The sequence below is a fragment of the Callorhinus ursinus genome, unplaced genomic scaffold (genome assembly GCF_003265705.2).
Source record: "Callorhinus ursinus isolate GAN/ISIS: 27379988/994484 unplaced genomic scaffold, GSC_fseal_2.0 scaffold2, whole genome shotgun sequence".
NCBI lineage: Eukaryota > Metazoa > Chordata > Mammalia > Carnivora > Otariidae > Callorhinus > Callorhinus ursinus.
The window spans coordinates 43,525,681-43,547,441 of record NW_027397064.1 but is presented as its reverse complement, the minus strand read 5'-3'; the positions used below and the strand labels follow the sequence as shown (position 1 = coordinate 43,547,441).

Genomic DNA, 21,761 nt, shown 5'->3' with positions numbered 1-21,761 from the left:
AAGAAAGACGAATCATATTTCTGGAGTAGTTCGAAAGCAAGGTTTTTTTTGTTTTGCTTTGTTTTGTTTTTGTTTTTGATTTTTAAGTATAGGATGAAGATAATTGGAAGACAGAAAGATGTATGTAACGGTCTTTTCCCCCAACATCTCCACTATGATCCAGTAAAACGGCTTAATTTCATGACTGTCCAATAGTTACTTTTTTTTTTCATCAAGTGGTGACTCCCCAATCTAAAATCAGAAGACTCACAAGAGATTGGTCCAACTGATTCTCTTTTCCTGTCATCAGATGATGTCATCTACATTGAGATATCTTTGTGCTTTTTGTAACTGGGCCCCGGGAAGCAAGCTAACCACCATCCATCCCTACTGAGTAGATACATATACCTGGGAATATGTGCATAACATGTGACTTAAGTAAAAATTGAATAACATGAATTGAGAGAAAGAGAGAGAGGAAAGCAAGTTTAAGGAAGGACAGTTTTGAACTGGGTCTTAGAGAAGTGACTTCCATGAATTGGTGTGAGGCGGAGAGAATTTTCTGTGTACATGCACACATGGAAATGGGCACAGTTGAGTTAATGTGGAAAAAGTGAAATAAATGCAAGTGACGTTGACTAGACTTGACCAGAATTGAAGAGCCCAGGTAGAATACACGGATGATTGAGCAAAGTGTGGATTGATGATTAAGGTGTAAAGAAAGACTGTGCTTACTAGAAATATCTTGTTCTGTGGACAAGCGTGTTTCTCTGGCCAAGATTTATCAAAGACTTACAGATGGTATTTGTCCCTCTTTCAAATATGACCCAGAAATCACTCCTTAGATCCAGAACTACATTGAAAAGCTATGTTAATGTGGCTTGGAAAATATACATATGAACATCTAAATTTATAAATATTTATACTAATCTTTATACCAATCCAGATCACATGAGAGCTTCTTCTGGGACTCATTTGATATTCCATGTAATAAACCCTTTCCCTTCCTGTTTCTTACAAAGCCAAGACATGAAAAAGCTAATTTCTTCTCTAGAAAACCCTGTCCTGGCTTTCGCAAGCAGCATACAAATTTAAAATCTCACAAGAAACCACACTTTGGCTGGCTAAAGAACTTTGCTGAGAAATAGGAATAGCTATTGATGAGTATCTAAACTTTAAGATGCCATTCAAACATAGCTTAGATATCTAGTCTTTTGACATTTGCCTGAAATTGAACTTCTAGGACCCAGAGTGGGTGGATGAGAAGAACAAACAGAGGCTTTTCTTTCAGTTAATCTCTTACAGTTCCTTATTTAAATTGAGTTAGGGTGGATTCTGGCAAAATCCCAATATAAAGAACTTCTAGAAAGATAAGATTTGCAAATTAGCCATGCCCAAGACAAGGGCATCAAGCAATTTCTCAAAATCAAACAGTTGTTAATGTTGTCAGAGGAAATGAAAAATATATACATTTAATTCTTTTATGAAAATGCAAGGCAGAGCATTTTGACATATTTTCTTAAGTTATGCAAACATGAATGTAAGGAAAATATGTTACAAACTTAGACACAAACAGATGCACACAAACTCCAGATGTGTTTTTTCTTACTTTGTGGGTTGTGTCTTCTATAAGGGAAAAAGACATATTAATCATTTCTTTTACTGCTGAGGGGATGGGTGCTGCTCTCATATTTCAGAAAGGGGCTGGAAAGTGAGGGAAGCCAAACTTTTTCCTATTTAAGGCCAAAGCAAAGGAATCTCAGTGGCTGAGTTTTATGACGGGCCCGGTGCTGAAGGGCAGGGGACATCTGATGGTGCTACTTTGAACTGCTTTTCTTTTCTCCTTTTTGCACAAAGAGTCTCATGTCTGATATTTAGACATGATGAGCTTTGTGCAAAAGGGGACCTGGTTACTTCTTGCTCTGCTTCATCCCACTGTTATTTTGGCACAACAGCAAGGTGAGTAGGTCTTGCTTTCAAGAAACTTTCTGGGGTTTTTGTCTTTCCTTCTCCTTACAAACAGGGATAAAGGGGAAATTAGCCTCCGCAAAGTTAATTTCCTCTGTAAGCTCCCAACTGGGGAACATAGAACTGAGTGTGATGGTGTGTTTTGTTTTTGTTTTTTTCACATTTGCATAGAAAGAATATTGTCATTTTTGTATTTGAAAGTTTTCTGGTTGTTTAAGATAAAGATGTTCTTGTACTAACTTGTTTTCATGTTAGCGGCACTGGAAACTTTTTAAATGGCTTTTAAAAAGTTCCCCTCCTAGACTGTTAACATCTTGGAATGCTTTCCTAGGCAGTCTGGAAGTTATTGGTCTTTTGTAACAATTTTATACTCTCTTTTGTATGCTGGATTCTTTGTAAGGATAGACTATTGAGCATTGTTTTCTCAATAAGGTAATGCATTTTAAAAACAACATGAATTAAGGGAAATACACATTATTAGAATTATGGAATATATTTCTATAGAATGGCAACAAGCAGATACCGTCGTGTTCTTTAAATGGATACAAACTGCTAAGAATGTTTCATCGTCCTTATGTTTATTCTGTTTCAAACACTTCCATGGTTGATTAATACATATTTCTAATAGTTTATTGTTAAGGGTCTAGTGTTTTTCACATGTTCTACATTTTAACTGTATTTGCATTAATGAAGAGAATATTTAAAAAGTGTTTCCAACAGGGATGTTTGACTTTTCTGCAAACAAGGTAAAATGATGCTGGTACTGTTTGACTTTAGAAGGTTGATTTGTTGTGTTTTCAAATAACTGTAAACAATGGTTTTCATGTTCTAATTTCCCCCAAACCATGCTTGTTTCATTATCTGGTTATGTGAAAACATTTCTTTTAACTCATATGTTTCTCATAGTCATGAAAATGCCAGACACATTGGAGTACAAACTTTTATAGAAATAAATATTTAAATGTTAAATTTAAAGATGTTAGAAGAAATCATTTACACATCAGTTTCTATTTGCACAGAATCAAAAATGTTTACATTTAAATTCAGTTTTGGCAAGTGTGCCTGAAAATAGTTTTCGTTTATTCATATAAAATCTTTGATGTCCTTTAAGGTCATATATGAGTGGGGGGGTAGGGGGGACACCCACTGACATTGCTTCGGTTACCATCAGCCCATGGCCACGAAAGAAAAGAAACACCCATATTGCTTGTTCCCCATATACCCTCCCCCACATAGTCCTCTTTTCCCTTCCTGTCTCCTCCTTCCCATCTCTCCACCCGTTGGCTCTTTTGAACCTCCTCTCCCTTTTCATTCCTTCCCCCCTCAGCCCCCTTTCTGAGGCAAGCCCATTTCCTCATCTTTCTTCCTCTTCTTCCTCTATCACTCCCTCCCTCGTCCCCAAGTGTCCTCCCTGTACCTCCATCTCTTTTCTTTCTTCTTGCCTCCTCCCACTCTCTTCTCCTAGAACTCTTCCCTCTCCCTTCCCATTCCGTCCCTCCCAGAACATGCTACAACTCCCAGTCCTTGGCTAGGGTACCAAATGCCTCCAGCATACCCGCACCTCAATAAAGACATTTGCCTTTTTTACAGTTTTTAAGTTCTCCTGCTTTCGGGGCGGGGGCGACGGGTAGGGCCAGAGTTGCCATTTATTGGAAAGACTACAAAACTTTGGTGTTTGGTTCAAAAGACTGACAAAATATTTGTAGTTGCCCGGTGGTTACAATCTTTTATAAGCACTATGGCTATTTTTCTTCTTGATCCAACTTTAGAGGGGAAAAAAGTGTTTAATACCTTCATTATTTGTACATTACAGAAGTTCTTTTTATCTTTGTCTTTAGCTATAGAAAATAACAGTTATGAAATTTTGCTGATACATTTGTGTGCTTTTAAACTCAAGAGAAGCTGAGAGGGATTTTGTTCAGCTTACTATTTTCATTTGTCATGAAAAAAGGTTGAGTATTTTAAGATAGTACTTCTTGTGTTCCCTATAAATTTTATAAGGAAATTCTGTAGGCGGATTAACTTTGGAGAGGTTACAGAAGGTGGCTGAATATATAGCACACTAAGAACAGTCCAATATAGTTCTGGGAATGTCTTGAGAATCCCAGAGAGAAATAGCACAGACCTCAGGAATACTCACTTCTAGTCTACGCACACAAGTTTTCTGGAGCTTAAAACACGTCTTCACAAAGTATTCGGTCCTTCTACAGATTTCTGAAAGTTCTATTTAATTCACGTATTTTATTCCACCAATGGAGAGATGTGGTCTGTTTTATATTTCCTGTAGTTTATAAACATGCCAAATCTTAAGCACAAAGACTCGCCACCTAGTGGCTGACAGGGTTACCATTTACACGACCAATGCCAACATAAATGTTACACAGCTGGATTCCATATTTTAGAATGAGATTTAAAAATATTACATGTGTGAATTTTAAATATTAAACACTACTTTCCTAAGGAAATAAGTATATTAGTTATAAAATACTGCCCAACACACATACATACACACAAACACATGGTAACCATATTCAGAAACTTTGGAAATGAGCTTGAATATTATGGCCATTTTCAAAATTCCACAGTAACTATTCCACATATAACATGTAACTATCTGTTTAATATTTGTCAAGTATTTTTATGTAGTCCTTATTTGACATAAGTATTCTAGCCACTGCTTATTAGATAGATGGATAAATAAATAGATCGATATTATTTAGTGATATTGCTTCATTAAGGGCAAAGAGATAAACTTTGTTTTCATTAAATGTTTTGTAATGTTTTTGCTTATATTTTGCTACCCCGATAATTTCACCATGATAATGGACTGCGAGACTTTAATTGTTTTAGAATTACAAAATAAATGGACTTAAGAGAATCCGTTCCTTATTACAGGTCATGAGAGTCTATTTTCCATTATGCTTAAGGAGATAATTTGAAATCCATCAAGTAGCAATCAAGTTTTCGGGTTTGTGTTGCCCCCAGAATTAAACATACTGAATGAAGAAAATATAGCATAAAATCACTGGAAACAATTGTCCCTTCAAGAGGAGAGAATTTATAATTGTTCATGTATTTCAGTGTCAGCACCCCACATGGGTTCAGGGCTTTAGTTGAGATTATACAACCCAGAAGTGACAGCGTTAAGACTAGGACCGAAATTCTGTTAAATCCTAAGTAATTAGAGAACCCAAAACATACACTAAATCTAGAGTACCTGACTTTTCTTATTTTTGTAATTGTTTCTCACTGGAAGGGAATACTAAAAAATTTTTCTATTGTCTTAGAAAATATATCCATGAATGCATTTCTCAAGGTGAGAAAAGGTAGATTTTTCTCTGTTTAACACTCAACTTTGAATTGGTAAATCTGTTCTTTAAACAAGAGAAACAAAATGTTCAGTTGTGATTTAACCAGAAATTATCTTCAGTTCTGTAAAAATATAAACTTTAAGTAAATAAAGTATTGATACAAAATTTTGTGTTTTTCATTCATGATACCTTGCATATTTTACCACCCACAGAGTATTCAACATCATATGATCTAAAGACCTATAGGTAAATAGTTATTCTGATTAAATTCTGGAATTAAACATCCCACTATCATAAATGGAAAGAATAAAGCCACTGGAACAATTCTGGGAAAGAAGGAAAGACTGTGGTCATGTGCCTTTTAACTAATTCAGATTCCTGGGTTGATGCCTGATCTACAGGTTTATTTTAAAAAATCAAGGACCATTGGCTATGAGTTTTCAAAGAGTAGAGTTGAGACAAAGTAAAAGAAAAGTCCCTGTTTCACACCTACAGTCACTTGCCAGACCTTGAGTGGTCACTCAGAGAAGAGTGCCATCTACTGAAACCTCATGGTTTTCATTGTGGATGACTCTGGTGCAAAGTTCCAAAGATTTTGTAGTCCAGTCTTTTATTTTGTAACATCAAATGATATCACCGCCTTGAAGTCATTAAAGTGGATTGCTTAAGAGTTAAAGGTTTAAAGATGAAAGATGTTATTGCCTTTGCTGGACATGAAGAACATTTGTAAAATTTCCAGGTCTGCAATAACTTTTTGGAAACGTCTCAGCGGACTGTTTCTTGTAAAACGGTTTTCCCTGGAAAAAAGCTTAGTCCCATTGTTTTCCACACTCCAAAAAAAAAAAAAAAAAAGGAGAAGGAGAAGGGGAGGAGGGAGGTGTAGTGTAAAAAAAATCCAGAGTTTTCAAAGAGGGAAGCTTTGCCTGTTTTGTATCAAAATGACAACGGAAAAAAATGAGATAGCTACTCTTCCACAAATCATTTGTTAACTGCAGTTTGGGGAGTTACATTAACCACTAGAATGTCTGTCTGTGCCTAACGAAAACACAGCAAAAGTGGATTCCTTTCAGATTAACTAATAAAACCCTTGTATTTTCCATGACTGAGGTCAAGAACTGCCATTTAAAATGTACAATTAATGAACAAAACGAAAAGTTCAAAGAGGAAAGCAAAACTTAGAATGCCCAAAAGATCTAAAAAAATCAAAGACAAAGGATCCAGAACCTATTAAAAATTAAATTCGTTTTGAAAACTTGCATTGAGAAAGTCCTGGTTCAATGAAATGTCATTTACTTTTCTGAAACTATACTTTCTATAATATTTGGTGTGGAAGAAGGCAACCAGGGACTGTGTTTCTCAAGTTAATTAAAATCGGAGAAACACTCTTTGGAACTGCAAATTATGTCCATAATGTTCAAAGTTAGAAGGGAGGCTTCTAATGAAGTTAGAAGATCATTAACATGAGTCATTTAGTAACTAGAACTCCGAAGTCCTTACTACACTATATAGCTATGATAGTTGAAAACCAGTATCTTAGTGAGACATCCTAAATACGCTTTTTTGTGTGTTCAATACCTAAGATACTTAGGTAGATACTTATCTGTTTGTTGTTGCTGCACCAGAGTTGCTATGAGAATCAGGCTTCTCTGGATATAGTAAAATGTATGCTGAGTTTCCCAATCACACACTAATTCTGTCGGTGGTCTGGATGTCATTAGGGTGGCCTTGGAGATATGTCTCTTTTTCATAAGGTCAGGAGAAAATAAACAATAGAACTCAACTCCAGATGCTATCTTCTTGTTTTGAGACCAGATAGAAAAAATATTCTGTAGGCGACTGTTATCCCTTAAGACAACAACCAAAAAAACCCCACTGTCTTTTTAGACTCTGATTCTGAGCTTGCAGGGCTTAGAAGCCCTAATGGGGTAGAGCTTTGAAGTTGGCTTTTTTAACCCTATCCTGACCTCGAAACTGCAGAAAGGAATACAAGGCAGTAAAGTGTCAAATTTAGAGTTAGCTTTCTCAGGTTCTAATCGTAGATTTACTCCTACCACGTAACCTCAGGAAAATTTTTCAACGCCTCTGTATCTCAGATTCCTCATCTATAAAATGAAGATGATGACAGCACTCACTCATAAGGAAGATTAAGTAAAATAGGTGTACGGAGCCTTCAGAAGAGTGCCTACAACATAGGAGACACTCTACCAGTTCTGCCCAGTATTACTTTTACTGCCAGTGCAAAATAAAATTGCTGTAGGGAGTGAAAGTACTTAGTGACCTAGCGATAAGGAAAGTAAGATGTATAGTTTGGTGATCAGACGTAAAATTTTATGTTTACCAACTGCCACAAAGCAGGTAGAATATATTTTCTTCAGTATTGCTACAATTTGTCACTAATCAGTTTATATTATAATGCAATTGCTGATTGTTAGATATATGATACTTTTAATTCTAATTCTCTAATTATTTTTATTTTTCGCAGGACAAAATGTTAATCACCTTAAAGGAAATTTCTAATTGGAGGCATAAAATCATAGATCTATAAAGAATAAAGCAAGGAAACATCTAGACTTGATTCATAAAGTTTTTTGTTTTTTGGTTTTTCTGGTGGGGACAAGAATAATCAGAATCCACCTTGTCCATGTAAAACAACATTTTGAAATTGAAGTTATCCACCTATATAGGTCTACAGATATTTCCTTGAAGTTCTTTTAGTCAATTCATCTAATGTATTTTAAAATATTCTGATGAATATAAGCAGCAGAAATGTATTTAACCAAAATGTTTGTTTTCCAAACAGTGTCATTTAAAAGCAAAACATACTTCAGTTGGAAGCTATATACATTCTATATACTCACACTTACAAAACATTCAACTTCCTAAAGAAACAGGAAAATAATATTATGATAATTTGCATTTCATATCTGTTATTTTTAATTTTCAGATTAAAGAACACCTTTTCCCTGAAAAGGATTCAGTAAGAAGAGAAGAAAAAAAATTGAAACCTATCACTCAGGCCAAATGAACAATTTGATTGGATGCTTTGGGGCATATTATTTTTACTCCAAAAATGGATTAAGACAAACATAATTTATACTATTTTTTAGTCACAACAATAAAATTCTATCAGATCAGCATAAATTAACACTTAAAGAATGGAAACAAAAACAATAAAAAGGAAAGTGTTACGCATATCTAAAAATACTAGATTATGTTACTTGGTTTTATTTTTCTCTGAAGTTTCAAAACAGAGAGCTAAGAAAGAAAAGCTCAGAATGGATTATGTCATAGACTAGCTTCATTTTGTTTTATAATTTAGATCCCAGTGAGGAGATGATTTAGTCTAATGCATTGCTTGTGTGGTCACAAATAAATTTATTTCAGGACTGTACTTTGTAATAAGGAACAGAAACATCAAGTGACATGAGGGGTGGGGTTTAAAATTAATTATGTATTGGAACAGGGAGACTTCATTTTAGCAATAACAGTAAAGGAAGTAATTGGAAAAATCTATTTCTTGTCCAGTAGTAAAAATGAGATTATTTGCCTTTATTTAACATTTTTGAATTTCTGAATCCCATTTTTAAAACCATTTCTAAATGCTGCAAGTGGCAAACTAAAATGTTATTCCTCTTGAGAACAAAACATTCTTCTTCTTGACTTTCCCATGATTTTCCCACAGATCATTAGACTATGGTACTAAAACTGAGGGCCATGAGACATCTGTGTAAGAGGTTTAGCTTCTGGGAGAACATATTGCCAATCGTATTTTGTCATGCACAGAACAAGAAATTAGAGGAAACTGCCTTTCAGCAAAGGTGATTGAGATAGAGTAACAGAGAACAGTCTGACTCTCAACTACAAGTTTCTACAGAAACTGACTTTTCAGGAGAGCCAAACTTCTTTTAAATGGATGTGAAATAAGTATGGCAATAAACAACCTGCATTAATTCTTATTTTTCAAGCATTCCAACTTGCTTCTTTTCCTTAGAACAACATCACTTAAAAAAAGATGTACAATAAAGTGACTCAACCTTTATATTGAGACCTCTGTGGTTTAAGAGGCATAATACATATGGTTTCTAATAAAATTTGGACACAAGAGGCTAAGTAACAATTTTCATTTATGTAACATTGGTTTTAACCCAACTCTAATGAATTCATTTACAATTTTTTAAAAAAGTAAATATTGTGCTCACTTAATAGTTTACAAAACAAATGGAAAACACTATTTCTAGTGATGTGGTGATACTTTCATTGAGACATAAACAGAGAGGATGAATATACAAGGAAAAAATTATGTTAATTTTAGGGCAGATTAAGAACAAAGAAAAGATATTTAAAGTATGAAATACTTGACTCTCCCTTTAACTTTTTAATCATTTGTCTTTAGTAAATCATCAATATTCAATAGCTAAGTTTTGTAACAGAGGTCCTGTGTTAAACGTAGAAAGATATTCCCGACCCAGAGACAAAGAGCTGAAGGAATCCTTAGTATAAATTAGTACTATATTTTCTCCCCCTCCCAGCTTTACTGAACTATTATTGGCAAATAAAATTGTGTATATTTAAGGTGTACAACATGATGATTTGATATACATACACATTGTGAAATGATTACCACAATAGAGTTAACTAATAGTCACCCACAGTCACCTTTTTGTGTGTGTGCGGGGGGAGGGGTGTAAACACTTAAAATCTACTTTCCTAGCAAATCTCTAGTATACGATACAGTATTATTACCTGTAATCAACATTCTGTACCCTGGTGGTATTTTCAGGAAGGCTGGGGAGCCTGAAGTCCACATTATTAATGGGCAAATCTTGAGCTAAAAATAATCTGTTGGAACATTCCCCATAATGTTAATTTAGAGAAAGCTTTAAAATGTTTCATTTTAAGAATCAGAAGCTAATCCAAAGACTGAAGAATGTATTTCATGCAATTTATTAAACTATCTTCCATCTCATTAAAACATTCAGACCTCTTCTGAAGAACAGTGAACTTATTTCCTAAATATAAAATGTCAGTTCTGCTCAGAGAAAAATGAGTTTGATGCCTCTCCCCTCTCATATTATTATTGTTCATAACAATGTGAAAAAGATTGGGCTTCTCTTAAGCATATCTTTCATAATACTGTTTAAATAGACCTACTTCATTTGCATTAGGTAAGCCTTCTGGCATTCAGCTTTTGTGCTCACTAAGTGGAAAGGAATTCTCCTCCGAAAGCTTGGACAGTATTTCTTCCCAGTGTTCTCATATATCTATTTCAAACATGGAGGAAGAATGAGAATAACTTTTTAAAATAAACAAATTCTTGCCTTCTTAAAATTGCAATAAAACAAGCTTTCTTTTATTAGCTGTCGACCACTTTGGGTGATGGTCACACACAGAACAGACTTGGAAACTTCCTGAATCGATGGAGGGTATTACAATAGTGCAAGACCGTTAAAGTCATATCTGTGTGCAATAATGGAAAAGAGGAACAGAGTCCATGCCAGTCTGCAGGTTCTGCAATTACCCCCCTTTTGTGAACTTTTGCTAAACCGGCTAAACGTCTAAACACAAAGTATATAGCATGAACCTAAATCATTGTTACTTCAGATATGAGAGGATATAGAAATGGGAACTTATAAACGTGATCTTCATGGTCATATGCAACCTCCAGATGGAAAAATTTTAGGACCCACTAAAAAGGCCTCTTGGCCACAAGGCAGCAAAAAGTATGGTTATTAAACTCCTTGCTTCCTCCCAAGCAGGCCTCTCTCAGGAGACATTTTAAAGATGTTGGCTCTGAGAAAATAAAATTTCACTGTTTCACAAAGATATAAATACTGAACAGCACATCATTTGTTGTTTACAAAAATTTTTGCAGATGTTTAGAAACATCTTATTTATTTACTCAATTACTGGCAAACTATCATAATAATCCTTAGGAACTAAAGTTGTATTTAACCACAATTCACAGCTAATGCTTTAAGAATTGAGACCAGGTTTTGTTTTGGCAACCCCTAAGCTGATTCATTGTTAATATCTGCTGAAATTTGAGTACCTTACATATAATTAGGAAACAAGTTTAAAATTTTGGTTGAAGCAAATTTTTGACCATGTTAAGCCACAAATACACATGGCCATGATTCATATTTTTCCCTATTATTTTTACTTATTCCCTGCCCGTATTTATTTTTTAAAAACACCATTTATTTTTAGTGATTTGGAACTCTCTTTATATCCATATGGGCTCTACGATATATTATGTCATATCATGTTGACCTACTAATGCCCAGTGGAGCTGACAGTGATATTCAATACATACAGTCAGCTTTGCTAAAGCTTTTCCAGGAATCTGGAAGAGTTTTATGCTGCCAAGAATAGCTGTTTTCCCCTGAATTTCCCAATTAGCTTAATAAAATCCAGAAAGTCTTAAGAGTTAGTGACAAAATCATCATAGTTTAATGCTCCTGTCTACTATTAAAGCAGAGGATAATGATTGCTAGAAAGGCTTGTTTTCAATTACACAATTAATAAATAAATGTTTAAGTGTTGTGTGATTTCCATTGGTGTTAAATTCTTACTATAATTGAAATTAAAATTCTTATTGGCCTTAAGGAAAATTTACTATGGTGTGCCATTTTGAAGCTAATAAACAGATTTGGTATTTTAAGCAAACTTTTACCAGTTAGCAAATTATGTATAGAAAATATGATATTCTTGGTAATTTAATTTGTGGATTTTTTTTTTTTGCATAAGTATGCTTCTAAGAACATACAAATTAGTTTAATAAAAGGAAGAACTTATTGGTTTCAAACTATCTCCACTTTGGTTATTGGAAAGTCATGACAGCATAACAAAAATCATATTTCAGCAAAACCTAAGACAACATCACACCATCTAACTTACTTTCCAGCTGTTGATGGAGGATGCTCCCATCTTGGTCAGTCCTATGCGGATAGAGATGTCTGGAAGCCAGAACCTTGCCAAATATGTGTCTGTGACTCAGGATCTGTTCTCTGTGATGACATAATATGTGACGAACAAGAATTGGACTGTCCCAACCCAGAAATCCCATTTGGAGAATGTTGTGCAGTGTGCCCCCAGCCTCCAACAGCTGTGAGTTTAAAGAAAATCTGTACATCCTCAAGATTTATATTTTAACACATGAATCATTCCTATACCATAGGAGCCTGAAAGGAGAAGAAAGTAATGTCTATCAACTATGTTGGAATTACAAGTAAAAGATGAACATTCTGGTTTAAAACTAAGGATTGGATGTAATTGGGGATAAGAAATAAATATGCAAATTGGGACACACTTCATGGGAAAGTTGCTCTTATGTCTTATTTAATCTGTATCTTTTCCATTTATTAGCCTCCTCGCCCTCCTAATGGTCATGGACCTCAAGGCCCTAAGGGAGATCCAGTAAGTAAACATTCTTCAGTAGAATGAAATGAGTTACTTAAGTAGTCTGCTTTTTTTTTTTTTTTTTGCTTCTTCTAATAGCCTTTTCATATTTGGGCCTTCATCATTCAGACATTTCCTTGACTACTACATTATTTAATGACACAAGAGAACTCAAACTGAGAATCCATAATTGTACATGTGAATACTTAAATTTCCCCAACATTATATAATGTCTTCATCCCATTATTAGTTTGAAAAATAAAATATAGGTCAATCTACAAATAAATAAATCACGCTGAAATTATTCACATGATTTAGATAAAAAATGTATGTATTCTCAAGAAAATTTATCACTTATATTGGTTCCTCATATTATAAAGCAGAGAAGCTACAATTTGATGATAATTCTGAATCACAAGGCCTTTTCACTGTCTTATGAATTTTTGTCTTTGATTCTTTTAGGGCCCACCTGGTATTCCTGGGAGAAATGGTGATCCTGGTATTCCAGGACAACCAGGTTCCCCTGGGTCTCCTGGCCCCCCTGGAATCTGTGAATCATGCCCTACTGGTCCTCAGGTAATAAATTCCAGGACAAAAAGATCCCCTCCCTTTAAAACTACCTACTTTCTTTTTCTTTTCTTTAGCCTATAAAACATTTCACTTTTGTGGATTCCTTATATCTATTCTCTGATTGTATGTATTTAACAAATCCTTATTTAGTGCTTGTAAGTGCTGGACACTATTTTAAGTGCTTTATAAATTTTACTTTTCCTCATAATGCCAATGCTATTGTTATTATATCTTGGCAACATTTCCCAACTTCTCAGCAGACATAGAATCTATCACTATGTTTGAGAAATGAGCCATCAACTCCCAAATGAATTAACCTGGAGTGTCTAGGAACTGTTGTAACTGTGCCTTATTTTACTTATAATCCCAATGGTAGAGCCTCTGAAAGTTTAGACAAAAAGCAGTTGAAGAGCTGTGAGTACTCCTTATTGACTTTAAGTCAACAGGATTATTCAAGCCTAGGCAACTAACTCTTGCCAAGCCTTCAGGGCACATCCTGCTCCTCTTAAAAAGCATGGCAGCGCAATAACCCTGCATGTAAAACAACCAACCGAACAAATAAATAAGATATAATTTCTGCTGCATGGGGTTAGGCGAAATTAGAAGCCACATATCTACAAATCACTCTGAGTTTTAAAAAATGCTATTCAAAAAACAATTCGACAGAAAGCAAAGCATACCATCTAATTTATTCTTATCCTGGTACCAAACATAACCCACTTGTAGGCCTGGGATTCAAAACAAAATAATCTCCAAAGAAATCCGATAAGCACATGAGCTTTTCTATTATTCTTGTGCCTATTTTCTATGCAGATGCTTATTTGGAGGGTAAATTTGTTAGACATATTAACCGGAAGCCAAGGAATACAAATTTCACTTTCATCATTAAATGTTCGTAAAGTAATTTGACTTTTCCATTTTTTTTTTCTGCTCAGCATGACACGATCAGATTATATGATTTCAAGGCTCTTTCAGCTTCAAACAGTCCATGATCCTATGTTTCTAAAGCTGCGCGTATCCCTTAGAAATGATGTTTTGAGTAAGATCATATAGGAAATAATTATTTGGGAATAACATTGCACAGAGTTAGTTGAAGGGGGTGTGTATTACATAAACAAGTATTTCTGTAGAGTATCTACTACCTGAAGCAACACAGAGACGGGATAAGCAAGATGATGAAATAATGCATATACCACATCTTCTGGCATGCAGAGACTCTCCGTCAGTGAGTGGTAGATGTTGCATGCACCTCTTCTAAATGCTTTTGGAAAGAACTATGACATATATATCAAAATGATCGTATCTATTTGGTCTCTTTGCTACAGAACTATTCTCCCCAGTTTGAGTCATATGACGTCAAGTCTGGAGTAGCAGGAGGAGGAATCGCGGGCTATCCTGGGCCAGCTGTATGTACAAGAGTTTCTCAGCATTCTAGAGCATGATGTAGTTTCCAATTTGTTAATTCTTGAATGGTGGTTTTCCTAGTAATATGGTATTATTACATACGCTTACAAAATAGCTTATTCTCCATTAAGGCTGGGAAAGCAAATGGTAGGATTATCATGATCTTTCTTATCCTAACTCCTCTTTTCCTCACCGCCTCTCATCTCACGCCTGTTCTGCCTCGCCTTCCTTCTTTATACAACCACCTATCCCAGGAGCCCACCTGCCTTCGTGCTTAGGTCTCACACCCATATATTCCCTAATTTTAACAAAAATTTGCTATTTTTCACTTCCATTTTTCCTCGTTCTCCCTAAGTTGTTCAGAATCTTCTTTTTTTATGTGCTTTCATCAATTAAGTGCTACTTGCTAGATGACAATCCGAGTGATGAATGTCCAATATTACAAGCTGCCCCACCTCAAACCCTGAAATCAAATACAAATATTTCCAGAATTTATTGAGTCTTTAAGTTTTCCTATTACAAATGCTAGCTATTCACATTGTACCCAAAAGGTTTCCCTTAATGTAAATGACCTAGAGTTTTGATAGAAGAAAATAGAAAAAAAAAATCACTGAAATCTGGGCACCTGGGCATGATGCATGGTGTCCCATGTAAATGACCCTAATTGTAGACCAGGCTCTCGGGAGAAGCAATGTGGGGAAGATTATCGCTTCACTGCCAGTAACAGGTATGTAAGTGTAAAGGAAACATGACGCTGGATTCTCAGGGATTATGGAAGTTTGCCAACCAGATCATTAGACACCATATTTGTGACTTCCGAAACTAGAGAGAACAAAATTTAGCTCGTAGATCCAAATGGCCAGTTAAAGAAAGACCCTTAAAATTGATGTAAATTGTAAAAAGAGAATTTTACAAATCCCTAAAGTTTTCAAATCTCTAAAGATGTGATTTTTTTTCTTTTAAAGCCAGAAGGAAAATTATATTAACAATGTAAATATCTGGTCTTATGCAACTAGATTCAAATTATGAATCTTATTTTTCAATCCTATATACAGTTTTTACTAAAAAAAACAAAAACTAAAAAAACAAAACAAAACAAAAAACCCACTACTTAATATTCCAGAAAAGAGGTTACGAGAGAACATTTAATTACAAACTGTGATTTTATAAATTTGTTATCAGTATGTAGAAACAGCATGCTATAAAATGGAAGATTTTCTAGTGTAAGCTGTATTTCTGAGCAATGATAAATCAGTTGGTTCTAACTGTAATTTATCATCATCCCATGTACGCTGATTTTCTTAAGCACATCTAAATCTTCATGTTAACATAACTCAGTGACATAATTAAGAATTTCTGGGTTGATTTACATCATTGTTTTTAGAAACCGGGATTAACAGTATGTAGATATGTTTCCACAGGAGTTTGGCTGGCAGGCAAAAAAATGCTTCTTCACCAGGACAAATATCATTCTAATTGCAGGGACTTTCATAGCATTTTGCGTGGTTTTTCCAGATTTTAAACCCCTTTTTATGGAGGGTTCAGGCTAACATTTTATAGCATTTACTAATAATTTGTATTGAGTCTGTGGGAATTCCATTTAGAGTGATGTTTTTGTAGTGAGATCTTTATTGTATATCTAATAAAATTAATCATATCTGTGAATAGTTACTACATAATGAGGCATGCTGTTCTCATTTATTTTTTAATGTCAGTATCATTTCTGAACAGAGGCATCTCTTTGATGCCTGAAAAAAGTGTATTTCAAATGCATCTATTTTGTATTTATCCTTTACATTTACGTTCCAGGGTCCCCCTGGCCCTCCCGGTCCCCCTGGTACATCTGGTCATCCTGGCTCCCCGGTAAGTGTAGCCATTAGTGGTGCTTTCTTTTTCATGAATTTTATATAAATTGAGTTTACACAGATCTTGCTGTAATTTAGCCATTCCAACATGCATAATCCCAATTAAGGAGAGAAATCACACCCAAGAAAATTCAAAGATGGAATTTCATACCTAATTCCTTTCCACAAACAACTATTCGTAGTGAAAACCTTGGTAAAATTAAACCATAGACTTAATTTGCATGTGATACGGCTTCAAGTTCAAAACAATTCATTTTCAATGGAATAACGTGGATTAATGGAATAAATTTGCTTTATTCTGATCTGAAAAATTTTGGCTTCCGTGTTTATAAATTGGAATAAGATTTACTGATTGCATTCACAAATCCTGATTTCATGCTGTCTTCAAGAGGTAAATGCCTAATGTGAATATTACATTACTTTTAAAATATTTGCACATTATTCTACTCACTAGGGTTCTCCAGGATACCAAGGTCCCCCCGGTGAACCTGGGCAAGCTGGTCCAGCAGTAAGTAACAATTATATCTGTATTTAATATATTGACAATTCTATGTAGAAATCACTTTCATTTTCTAAAATATCATCATAGGTCCTATAATGTATAGATTGTTTATGCTCAAAATTTAAAATAATAAATAATATTTCTTATGATAATTGAACTGGTTTCAAAGATCTTTTGGACTCTTTAGTGGTTTAGATTTCCTAGAGACACTTGCTATTGAATCTAGGAATTCCCTGGCTAATTAGCCACCATCATAGTTCACTTCCTAGTGTGGATACAAATCTTCTTTCTCTTAAATATAGATTTAATTTTCCTGTAATCACTCAGTTCACCTGCATATCTGCTTTTCTGACATACAATTTTTAAAACTTAATTTAGTAGAAATAAGTATAATTTAACAGAGTCCTCCAAAAAAACCCCATGCTGTATAAACAAGCAAGTGAGGTGAAGTTAGTTCAATTTAATATTTCAAACTATTTGGAAATACCTGTATATTAAAAAATTCAATATCTCACAAAATGTAAAAGTGCCTATGGGTTTATGAATGCATATGATATAAAATATAGATACATGATATTTTTAATTCCTATTAAAAATAAGTTCATTAAACAGTGAAAACTAGATATAATACAAGCATAATATTAACTTAAGGTGTCATTTTCATCATGAAAAATATTAAGAGTATTTTCTAAAAGGAGATTCCTTTCAGGAAAACACGTACTATATAACAATAAGTTGTTGTAAGAGAAAAACCTATAGATACATTTGTTTTTTATTTTCTTATTTTCAGGGCCCTCCAGGACCCCCTGGTGCTCTAGGTCCATCTGGTCCTGCTGGAAAAGATGTAAGTCTTTAAAGATTGAATGGAGATATGGCAAAATCCAAGTTGGAATATACTGTATGCTAGGCTCACGGGAAAACCTTACCAAAAAAATCATTGCTATCCTAATGACATTTTAGCTCATATTAATTTTTGAATGTATAGTGTTTGTATAACCGTAAATACCATAATTTGAATTCCAGACTAACGAAACCCCTAAATGTCCTTCTTCACTGTCAAGAAGGTACACCCACTGAATAGATCACTTAACTGGAGGAGAAACAAGTAGCTTCTTTCTTCCTCTTGTAATGAAGAAATTGATATCAATACTTTATAAACTTGAAAACTTAAAAACACCTTTAATATTGTGTCCTTCTTCCTTTCTCATTTGATTTCCAATGGCAAATTCTTCTCAGTGGATTGAGAGAGCATCATAATATTTCAGTGAAGAGTGATGCCTGTGTTCATAAGTTCATATTGAGATGGGAGAAGTCCTCCCCATTCCTTCTACTAGGAAAGCTGTTCTAACAACTAAATGTTTAGCCTACCATTTTCATGAGTCCTTGACAAGAAAAATGCAAAGTCATTAGTTTGCTAACTAAGTGCAATGTGCTTTCTTTTCCACAATCACCTACGTATTTTTTATTTTTCCACCTAGGGAGAATCAGGGAGACCCGGACGACCTGGAGAGCGAGGATTGCCTGGACCTCCAGTAAGTCTTTGGCATCCAGTGAATTACATGGAGTAGTCATGATGATCTTAGCTTGAAAATTATTCTATAATTAAATTGAATAAACTTAAAAATGGAAGGCATTTTACAACTGGGCTGTGATTCTATTTGAAAATTCATTAATATCTGTTCTATTCCTTATTTTTAGGGTATAAAAGGTCCAGCTGGTATGCCTGGATTCCCTGGTATGAAAGGACATAGAGTAAGTAGAGTTTCTAGATTAACAAAAAGCTATTTCATTTGGCCATGTTTACTTGCCTAACCAATTTTATTGGGCAATTTGAGTATGTGCCAAAAATGGTTGATTTGATTTTTTAACAGTCAGTCGACTTTGTTGACCAAACCAACTAGTAATTTTACAGGTAGTAATGAGACTGATTTTAAATATGTGAAAAGGCTTGGGAAAAAATTATTTAATTTTCTTATCATCATCGCCAGAAAAAAATGAAAATGTGTTATTGAGAGCCATGCGTTATTCACTGGCTTAGTCAATGTGATTTGCAATTGAATCAAGCAACTTAGTCTATGCAAATCATTAGGTAGATTCCACCAACTGACCCCCAAATCTATCAGTTTAATAGAAATAAAATCTGTGAAGGTCATATTTGCTATTGCTAAGGCAACTTCCTAATTGAACTAGATTGTACTTGCTAATTCAGATTTTTTACTATAAAATCAATGTCAAATGTCTTCAATCCATTTAAAAGAGTTTTAAATTATTCACATCAGTGTTGAAAATAGTACTATGTGGTAAAAACTAGTTATGAAAAATACAATGTAAAGTTCTCAATCATTCTGGATTGTTAACAGATCTTTAATATTTTTACTATTTTTATACGTTTCCTAGGGCTTTGACGGACGAAATGGAGAAAAGGGTGATACAGGTGCTCCGGGATTAAAGGTAAATCAAAACAAAAATCATATTTTTGTAAGTAAATTCCTTTAAATGTTATAGCTATATTTAAGATTTATACTTTGGGGTTTAACCTTTTCTGAAATTTACCTGAATTTTGCATTCCAGGAGCTAAATAACAGTAACTAATTCAGATGTTCTATTGGAGCTTCCATGAAAGCTGATAGCTTGAACTGTCTAGATTAGAAATGATTGTGCATCCCTGAGTAACTCACTGATTACTTCTGTTTCATCCTCAAGTTTTTAAGATGCAAAAATTGAGAATTATGGTAAATAAAATGCTACCGAAAATTTGATATTGCTAAAACATATCTTTTTCTTAGGTTCTATAATAGTCTTCATAATGTGCTGCATTTAAAAAACTATACATTCCTCTCTCTGTTCTACAAATGGTAACATATTTTACATGTTTCTAGGGTGAAAATGGCCTCCCAGGTGAAAATGGAGCCCCTGGACCCATGGTAATTACATTTCTTATGTAATTTTCAGTTTTAGTTTATTAACCTCCATCTAACCCAAAACTTGCGTTGCTCCTTCCCCAACTGTTCTTACACATGGCAAGGTTAAAGTTAAGACCATTCCTTCAACTGTGTTCTGTAGGGTCCCAGAGGAGCTCCTGGTGAGAGAGGACGGCCAGGACTGCCAGGAGCCGCGGTGAGTCTTGCTACCAACACTGCATAGTTCCAGCCAGAATCCCAGATAAGGCTCTCATCCAGGTTTGCAGGCTGTGGCAATCGTCAGGAAAATCCTTCCCATGAAATAGCATTTAACGATGCCTCCATAAAAGTGTAGCTATGACTGTAGGGAAACAAATAAGGGTTTATAGTTATTATCTCTTTTGAAAATTTTTTTAAGTGTTAACTTTGCATACGTTACTAGAACGATTAATTCACATTTAGTTCTGTTAAACACAGAACCCAGTTCTTCTACATCAGATCACCGTTGTATACATTGGAATTTTAACAATTTGACTCTAAAAATGTATTTTTAGCAGATTTCAATACACTGGAGGAAAAGTCAACTCAATGGAGTCAGAATTTTAGTCAGGGGGCACTTGGGTGGCTCAGTAGGTTAAGCTTCTGCCTTTGGCTCAGGTCATGATCCCAGAGTCCTGGGATTGAGTTGCTCTCTCTCTCTCTCTCTTGCTCTCAAATAAATAAATAAAATCCTTTAAAAAAAAGAATTTTAGTCATTACTCGTGACTGACTTTTCAGAATTAAGAAGATATTTGAAACAAACTTCTCTTTTTAGGGGGCTCGAGGTAATGATGGTGCTCGCGGAAGCGATGGACAACCAGTAAGTAACTTTTTATCTAACCCTGAGTTGCTTCAGGGTAGTGATTGATTATGTGGTATGGGATGTTGTAATAATATGGATTATAGGCCTAAAACTCAATATTGTCCATAAACATTTCATTCAAACTTACACCAGGTCCATAAACTAAATCTAGACACAATCTAGAAACACTAAACCCATAAGTGAAATTCTGATACTCCTCATTACACTTGGCCAATTACTAACATCTGTATAGTGTTCACTATGTCAATTAATAACCAGTACCGGACATGGCAATTAAAAGTGCTCTGCAAAATAGATAATAATCTTACCTCCATTTTATAAACAAGAGTACAAGAGTTCGGGCTAAGTAAATTGCACAAATCACAGAATTTGTGGTGGAAGGCAGGGGGATCCTACTTTTCTAACTTTAGATTTTACTCTCTTGTATTTTGCCACATCGTTTCTCTACATAATATTCACCCATGGATGAAAAATACTATTTTATCTGCATAATTGTCTTCTGTATTGTGTATGTGCTAACTTATTATTTACTAGTTAGTGTTATGTTAGCTTCTGTTTACTTGATTAAGAACTTTTGAAATTGTCTTTAATTTTTTTCAGGGTCCTCCTGGTCCCCCTGGAACTGCAGGATTCCCTGGTTCTCCTGGTGCTAAGGTAAACATGCATTTCTATAGAAGAATATAAAATAGATCTTGGAACAACAGAAAGTCATTGGATTGTTTCTTGAAAATAATATATATATATTTTACCCATCAAGTAGATATCTTTTTACCTATCAGATCTTTAAAGCCTTATTTCTAATTCCCTGGCATTCAACTATTCTGATATCTCTTCGTCTTTTCCTAGTCTCTTTCTGAAAATCAGATCACATAATCACACACATAGTTAGCCTTTTTCTGTGCCTACGTGATTCATGATTCTTCGCTTATGATAGAGCATATCATCATATTATTCCAGCCTTTGGGAGATGGGTTTAAACTAGCTTAGTGATTAGAAATGGCG

At 34.6% G+C, this 21,761-nt stretch overlaps 1 protein-coding gene across 1 annotated transcript in view; it reads left to right on the top strand.

The window, feature by feature from the left end:
* The first annotated feature begins 1,755 nt into the window (after nucleotides 1-1,755).
* The window catches only part of COL3A1 (collagen type III alpha 1 chain), a 39,006-nt gene continuing 19,000 nt past the window's right edge, over nucleotides 1,756-21,761 (top strand). Inside the window, exons 1-15 of the mRNA XM_025848800.2 lie at nucleotides 1,756-1,938; nucleotides 12,163-12,365; nucleotides 12,624-12,674; nucleotides 13,119-13,232; nucleotides 14,552-14,632; nucleotides 16,440-16,493; nucleotides 16,950-17,003; nucleotides 17,788-17,841; nucleotides 18,476-18,529; nucleotides 18,696-18,749; nucleotides 19,395-19,448; nucleotides 19,877-19,921; nucleotides 20,061-20,114; nucleotides 20,712-20,756; nucleotides 21,360-21,413. Coding sequence (XP_025704585.1) covers nucleotides 1,860-1,938; nucleotides 12,163-12,365; nucleotides 12,624-12,674; nucleotides 13,119-13,232; nucleotides 14,552-14,632; nucleotides 16,440-16,493; nucleotides 16,950-17,003; nucleotides 17,788-17,841; nucleotides 18,476-18,529; nucleotides 18,696-18,749; nucleotides 19,395-19,448; nucleotides 19,877-19,921; nucleotides 20,061-20,114; nucleotides 20,712-20,756; nucleotides 21,360-21,413 — 1,050 coding nt within the window. The 5' untranslated portion in view covers nucleotides 1,756-1,859. The remainder of the gene's footprint in view (nucleotides 1,939-12,162; nucleotides 12,366-12,623; nucleotides 12,675-13,118; nucleotides 13,233-14,551; nucleotides 14,633-16,439; nucleotides 16,494-16,949; nucleotides 17,004-17,787; nucleotides 17,842-18,475; nucleotides 18,530-18,695; nucleotides 18,750-19,394; nucleotides 19,449-19,876; nucleotides 19,922-20,060; nucleotides 20,115-20,711; nucleotides 20,757-21,359; nucleotides 21,414-21,761) is intronic.